Source organism: Oreochromis niloticus, linkage group LG12 (genome assembly GCF_001858045.2).
Source record: "Oreochromis niloticus isolate F11D_XX linkage group LG12, O_niloticus_UMD_NMBU, whole genome shotgun sequence".
Taxonomy (NCBI): Eukaryota; Metazoa; Chordata; class Actinopteri; order Cichliformes; family Cichlidae; genus Oreochromis; species Oreochromis niloticus.
Genome location: NC_031977.2, coordinates 5,296,856 through 5,304,877, shown reverse-complemented (window position 1 = coordinate 5,304,877; position 8,022 = coordinate 5,296,856). Strand labels below are relative to the sequence as shown.

At 40.8% G+C, this 8,022-nt stretch overlaps 1 protein-coding gene across 1 annotated transcript in view; it reads right to left on the bottom strand.

Moving 5' to 3' along the window:
* Positions 1 to 4,465: 4,465 nt before the first annotated feature.
* The window catches only part of loxl2b (lysyl oxidase-like 2b), a 47,022-nt gene continuing 43,465 nt past the window's right edge, over positions 4,466 to 8,022 (bottom strand). The window contains exon 14 of the mRNA XM_025897129.1: positions 4,466 to 8,010. Within this exon, the coding sequence (XP_025752914.1) occupies positions 7,940 to 8,010 (71 nt within the window). The 3' untranslated portion in view covers positions 4,466 to 7,939. The remainder of the gene's footprint in view (positions 8,011 to 8,022) is intronic.

Genomic DNA, 8,022 nt, shown 5'->3' with positions numbered 1-8,022 from the left:
TGAAAGCTACTGTTGGCCAAAAGAAGACTAAGGCTCGGCTCATTTATTAAAAAAAACATCTTGATGATCCCCAAGACTTCACTCAATAGATGCTGAGGCCCATAGGGTTTCCATGGCTGAACATCCAAGACTTACATCACCATGCCTAATGCAAAGTGTTGCATCCAGTGGTTTAAACCATGCCAACACTGGACTCTAGAGCATTGAGATGTGTTCTCTGGAGTCTGGCATTTTGAATGACGAGTCTATGTTTAAATGAGAACCTTCACAGACTCTGTTTGGTAGTTACCAGGAGGCCAGTACTTGTGACAAGTGTAAATTTTGGTAGAGGGGGGGTTATGGTGTGGGCTTGTTTTTCAGGAGTTGGGCTCAGGGCCTTAGTTCCAGTGAAAGGAAATCTTAACGCTTCAGCATACCAAAACATTTTGGACAATTTCATGTTCTCAACTTTGTGGGAACAGTTTGGAAATGGCCCCTCACTGTTCCAACATAACTACAGACCAGTGCACAAAGCAAGGCCCAAAGATGAGTGAGTTTGTGTGGAAGAACTTGACTGGCCTACACAGAGTCCTGACCTCAACCTGACAGAACACCTTTGGGATGAATTAGGGCAGAGACTATGAGCCAGACCTTCTCAACATCAGTGTCTGAGCTCACAAACACACTCCTAAACCTTGTGAAAAGCCTTCCCAGAAGAGTTGAAGCTGTTATAGCTGCACAGGGTGGGCTGACATCACATTAAACCCTATTGATTAATAGTGTGATGTCACTCACATTCATGTTGTGTGTGAAGGCAGACAATGAAAAATAAAATATCATAAGAAAAAATGAAGTGCCACAGGCTTCACCGTTGACTGATGTAATCGTGGCTACATCCAAATCCTGTTCAGTTCCATACATACATACAGTTAGATATGGTGTGTGGTGTTACAGCAGGAGGTCCTAGCCATGCTATTGTGTGAATATTGCTCTGACAGGTCTGTGGCACTGCAGTAATAAAAAGGCTTGTGTACCACTTAAGCACTGCACTGAAGCACATTCTTTAAACTAAAGTTTTGGCTGTGTAACTTGTCATCTGCAGAGGCTTTTGCATTGCTGCCAGTCCCACCCAAACACCTCTCTGTCAATGGGAGACTTTTTCATTACAGGTTGTTTGCTGTGGGCAGCACAGTAGTGTGGTACTTAGCGCTGTTGCCTCATAGCAAGTTCCTGCGTTTCAGTTCCAAAATCAGTCCAGGGCCTTTATGTGTGGAGTTTGCGTGGGTTCTCTCTGGGTGCTCCCACAGTCCAAAGACATGCAGTTTGTAGTGTTAGGGTAATTAATGACTCTAAATTAACCAAATGTGTGACTGGCTGTCTGTATCTATGTGTTAGCGCTACGACAGACTGGCAACCTGTCCAGGGTGTACCCTGCGTCTTGCCCTAAAGACAGCTGGGATAGGCTCTGGCGACCCTGGATTGGATAAGTGGAAGAGAACGGTTGGAGGTTGTTTGTTGTTGCGTAAATACCCAAGTGAATAGTGGTTTATACAAGGGTTTGTCACTTTGTTGCCTTTACACTGCATCTCCGTGTTCAAAAATCCTGTGTGTGTTTGTGTGTGCCAGGAGAATAAAACCTGATTGGCTTCCCTTCAGGAAGCTGGGTGGTGTCTGGTCCTCTTTCTGTGTGATTGAACTGCCCAAACAGAGAAATGTCTGGCTTCACTCTAGGATCTACAGCTAATGTCCTCCAACAGAGAAAGAAGTCCAAATATTAAGACTGCATAAAGATTTGGGGCAGCTTATACTGCCTTGCTTCTAAATGACTGTACCTATGACAGATGTAATTCATTGGGTTTGTGGTTTATTGGATGTTTTCTGGGAGAAACTTCATAATTGGGCTTTACTGTAAACATCTCCACCCCCTTTCTGCCTGTGGGTGATGGGCTAAGATCTGTCTGTGGCAGATGGGGAAACAGGATTGTTTGGTATGTCGATGCACCATCCTGTATTGATTTATTGAAACAAGCTTTGGCTCACAGTGTCATTGTGGCTACTTCTTCCCACAGTGCAGAAACATTAAAAAGTGTTGGTTAGCAGAAATGGAACCAGAAAATGACCTGTTGGTATCTCATATGGGCAGGGCTTGTCACTCTGTCCTAGGCTTCCTGCCAGTACTCCTTCACCAGAGAAAAACACACATGGACACACACACTGATTGTTAATCATTTCTTCCGCTTCTTCTGCAGATAAATGCTGTAATGTTGGCTTTGCATCACATGAGGTCAGTGTTGTACTACTGCACAGGCTTTGGTTAAACAGTGCCTGCTGCAGTATTTAAATTGACCTCTACACTGAAGGGATCCAGTGAGTCTTCAGTGCTACAGGGTTATTTTGCTTGCATGGTTTCTGATATAAATGCATTCTGACTGATCACCTTTATCCTGTAATTAAACTTTTCAATCCTGATAGCAGTCCTTAAACAAGTATTCTGTCCCTACCCAGAGGACACAAGCACTCACTGAAAAAGTTGGTGACTGTGAATTAACATGAATCATATGTTATGACCTTCTCCCTCCCCTCATCCCCAACGTGTGGCAACAGATAGCTGCCCCTAAGTAAGCCCCTCCTTAGTTCTGCAGCAGATTTCTTCCTTGAAAAAGAGTTTTTCCTTCTCACAGAGCTTGCTTAAAGGGGTCAGCTGATTGTTGTTGGTTTTATTTTCTCTGTTATTGTAGGGTCTTTATGTTACCATATAAAACAGTCTTTCTATCACCTGTTGTTTGGTGCTATATAAATAAAATTAATTTGAACCGAATTGAATTGACCTTCACACTCACCATATCTCAACCCAGCCTCATATCCTGATATCTGTTAAACACATTAATTATGGTGCATCAAGGGCAATGTGGTTTTAAGTAGCTTGCCAACAAACATTTTGACTCTACTCATGCCAGCCTAGCTTTGAAATTGGTGGGCAACAACACATCTCCCATAAGCGTTCAGTTAAGAACACACAAAGGATGCCCAGAAAATATCCTCCACACCATTACACCTCTACTAGCAGACTGGACCACTGATACAAGGCAGGATGTATCCATGCTGTTTACACCAGATTTGGACCCTGCCATCTCAGTGTTGCAGCAGAAATCGAGGCTCGTCGGAGCAGGAAACATATTTTCAATCTTCTGTCGTCCAATTTTGGTGAGCCAGTGTAAATTGCTGCCTCACTTTTCTTGTTTTTGGCTGAGAAGAGCGACACAAACTACAATGCCCCCGTTCAGTGTGCCTTATATCACCTTTGTTTCCCATTTTGTTGCTTGGTTTGAACTTCAGCAGGTTTTCTTGATCATGTTATGCATAAATTGCTGCCATTTTATTGGCTGATTATATATTTGCAGTAACACAAAGTTGAAGAAGTATAGCTCATAAAGTAGCAGTTTAGTATATATCAAGCAGCTCTCTGCACTGCAATCATCAAAACATCAAATGAGGAAATGTCTTTGGAAAAATCATATTAATCTCTCCAATAGAGTTCATGAGAATCAATACCAAGAACCAGGAAGCTCTTGTGGTTGTGCTGTCTTTTCCTTGAAACTCACAGGTTGATTCCCCAGACATGGGTTAAGCCCAGTCCTAGCTAAATTGGGAAAATTAAAAATGTGGCGGTACCTCCACAACACTTCCAAATGTTTAGTTATTTAGTAAGTTATCTTACTATAAGTAATCTTACTATATCTACACTAGCTACCTTTATGTCACCCACTGGTCTCTGAAGGCCTCTTTTAAATTCTGGGAACTAACATTTCTGACATTACCATCATGGTTAGAAAAAGCAGATGCGACAAAGAAGGTTTGGTCCGACTCTCAAAGCAAAGGTGCATTGGCTAACAACTTGTGATTCACAGGTCGTTAGCTAATAAGTCTCCATTTTGCAAGATAGTATGACCAAGATCTACAAAATAGATAACATTTAATTGAGCCCATAAACTCAGAAAGAGTTAACAGATCTGGGTCAAATCAGAAAGTTGTTTTCCCATGTATTTCCAAAGGTTGATTCTGTTTTCAGTGGGAGAAACGCTTCGTCACTCATCCAAGTGACTTCTTCAGTCTCAGCTGACAGCAGGTTTCCCCAAACTTACCTGGATGATTGAGAATGCATCAAGACGTTTTCCCATATACGTCTAAGATTACTCTAAGCGGTTTTGCTACCACAGCTATTGCCATCTGGGAGCCTTCAGATAGAATTCAGTTTCATTTTTCATACCCAGAGGCTACACCGATCTTTTATGCTGTCTACGACTATAATGCAGTAAATCGTTGTCTTTCTGTCTGTGCTTTTGTTTTTTTGTCTGCAATCTCTTCCTACAAAATCAGGAGTTAGTCTTGCAAGTGTAGCTTATAGCCATAAACCAAGCTAGGCTAACTAATGTCTTATATATGGAAATGGAAATATTTAAGCCAAAATGTACAGTCTGTCCACAAATTATCCACACACTTTTACAGTTTATTGTGTTGTAAATTTAACTGACTCTACACCCAACAACTCATAACAATAAAGGAAAAAATATAAAGTTATTGCAAATGTACTAAAAATCAAAGCTGAAATGTGAATCATGTCTGAGATGAAATGACACAGAACAGGAAAAAAGTCCGTCTTATGCAGCGTGAATGCTGCCAAAGACAGCCGATTTTAGCAGACAGACCAGTCTGTGTTTCAAAGTCACAAACTTTCCTGATACATGGCTTTGGAACTGAGCAGCAAGACAGCACTAAAAACTCGACATCCCACCGTGACAAGAAGAGTATTCCACAATCAAACATTGGTCTAAAAACAACAGCTATTAGCAGTTTAAAAACCAAGACGACTGCATCAGCAGGGGGGTAACAAGGTCATTAATAAGAAAACACAATAGCAAATGGTTGTGTATGCTCAGTTCAAGTATACTGTTAGTATACATATATACATGTGGCTGTTCAACATGTAAAGTGTCCTCAGAAAACAGAGGACCAGTTTGATAGCACCATTAAAATAACACTGGATTCACATATTGTTGTACAAAAGAATAAAAGAGAAAAACAACATATCTGGAACTGACAAACAGGGAGGAATGCATTCTCTTTTTGTTGTTAGAGAATCTGTGGTGCCACAGGATGGAGATCAGGTCTTCTTTTGCCTTATGAAGACAGCATATAAAGCAGCAAGATGAAATTTGACAGCAGTCCTGTGATCCTCATGTTAAAAGAGTCCCACTGACTGGAAGCCTAAAAGCCACACTGGAGTTAAATATAAAATCAAATGTCTTAAAGCACTTAAAGCACTTTTTATTGTGGTATTTGAATTTGCAGCTGATAGTTTATGAATTGAAGGGAAAACATGCGAATGTATGGTACCTGCAGATTACAAGCTAATGACAGGAAGCAATCCATTTACACTAGCTTACAACAGAACACTGATAACATAACAGGACCAATGCCATGAATTTGTGTTTCTACTATATCATGTTTTTCTAAAAAAATAAAAAACTTATAGGTGTAACTTAGAAAGAAACTTGTACTTTTAAACCAAAATTTAGCACATCTCTGTTGCTAACAGGATTGTAAATTCAAACAAGACACATTTATACCACATAATCCCTGTCTCTTAAATATTTGCAAACTGTCATGTGAAGCATCAACAAAGGCCTATATATTAAAAGCATGGTTTAGTATAGCTTATTAGCTAAACCAATTACAAGCTTCCTGAATTTTTGACAAGCAGCTCTTCACTGCTCAGTCAATGCATCATCATAATAGCTTGAAAATGGTACATTTTTTATTTAGCTGATGCAGCTAGAACGTGATGCAGTTAAAAATTTCACTGGTTACATAAGACCCCAGTCCCACAGGTGTAGACACCTGTTTGTATTTACTCCCCAAATGGTTGCAAGTATTTGCTGGTAGTTGCTGTGAAATTGACTGCTAAAGACCAATTTATTCAGACCAATCAGGGACCCCTGCCAACCACTAGATGCTAGCAAAAAGTGTGTATACCACAGCCAGTTGGTGTATGGTTTCTGGAAGTCACTAGCATGAAATTGGTTGCAAAGCGATATCCAGGGCTACACCGAAAAAGCTCCTTGCTATTGCCTTGCTCACTAGCAGGTTGTGACAGTCAGCACTAGTTAGCATGGAAATCAACGACTTGTTTGCAAAAATTTACAAACTACTCAATAAGTTGTAGTAAAGCTGTGAAGACCGTGGCACCAATCAGAAATGGAGACCGTTTACCTTTAAAGTAAAAGTAGAAGTTGAAACATGTTGGTTTCAGTTGTAAGGTGGACCTTTTTTGCTGACCAAAAGCCTCCCTGTGGTGTAAAATGCACTTTTTGAAGTTTCACTAATGCTCAGTGGTTAGGTCACCAGTGTTTGCAGATAAATCACCATCTCAGCCAAATCAAAAGTAGGTTTATGTTGCATCCTCTTTGCAGCCAATTTCATCCAGTGACAGCTAGCAACCTCCAGCAACCAATTGCCTACTGGTTGAAGAATACACATTTTTCCTTACCCCTGAAGGTTGCCAGGGGGTCTCTAGACCTGCGTGACTGAGACCTAAGAAAGAACAACTCTGCTAAAGTGGACACATAATAATAGTAATACTGAAAGTTCACAATGAAAAATAATTAAAAGGATTTGATTTTAAAGAGTTTTTTTTAACTGTGTTTGTTTCACTTTAGAAATTTTTTTTGACAGTTTGTGGGTTCTTATGTTTTAACTTATGTCTGTTAAGCATCTTGTTGTAAAAACTGCACCTCATAGTAATGTAGATGTGTACTGACTGCAGCACATGTTTGCAACACTTCAGCAACCTGGAAAATTGTAAACCACCAGAGGGCAGCATAAACAAGCTGATCAGAGGATGTTAAGGTAATGTTGGCAGGCATACTAAATCTCAAGCCCCTATTAGAAGTAATTATTGCTTGCTGTAAATAGGAAAGATAATATTCCTTTCTATATTTCTTTCAACATACTTTTATATGATCAGCTTCTTCAGAGACTTTTAGTGCTACTCTTCTATGAAATGTGACCACAATCTTGGCAGTGCAGTGTGCAGAGCTAAAATGGCTTTGGGCACTTTAAGACACTTTAATATGTCACGTTTCAGCCATGGTAGATTAGTCTTCCAGCCGAACCAGGCAATTAGCACTTGTAATTGGTGATGAACGGGCTGTTTTGCTTTGCAGAAATTGCTTCTGCCACAGCTTAATTTGAAAAAAAAAAAAAATCCTCAGTGAAGATGTGAAGCTTAAATAACATATGCAATAGGAAGCTTAATTTATCTGGGCTTCAGTGTGTAAAAAACTTTTCTGAAACTGCTAAAAAAAAGTGGAATGAAAAATAGCCTGCATTTCCACACACAGGCTGCTGCGTTTGCTATTGATGATTCCTCTCAATCTTCAGGCGACCTGGCACAGACAAACCAAACTCTTCAGGGAGAGTTTGTGAAAAAAAAACACACAGACATAAACACAAAAGAAGTGCAGCAGGGTTCTTTTAAAAAGCTGCATTTCAAAGTAGGCAGACTCGTAATGACATTCCTCGATACTGCACCTTGTGTAATACACCTGCCACTAACCTGCAGGTCTGTAAAAACAAGTTCTCTCTGTCACAGGGCATACAGAGAGTTTCACCGTTCTCTTGCTCTTAACCAGAGAGGTTGGAAGTGTTGTTAAATCCGTAGCTGCCGCAGCACGGACAGAAGGGGGAATCAAATATTCTGTCTGCCGGAGGGAAACGGGAGAGGAGAGGGTCAAAGAAAGCGACTGCCTCATGGTTGAGGCGAGCATAAAAACAGATGCTTTGACCAGGGCACGGCTGGTCAGAGGAATCCACATAGATGAGATGTGTAGTGGTTGGTGGGCTTCAGCCGGTCTTTCTGTTGAAAGCACAGGCCAGTTAACTCCACTCCTCTGCTCTGTCTTTACCTGTGGGTCACCTGGTTGCTGTGGAGGCCCGGGAATGTCTGTTCTGTTTCACTGCTTAATGAGCCACCTAGAAGTTCAG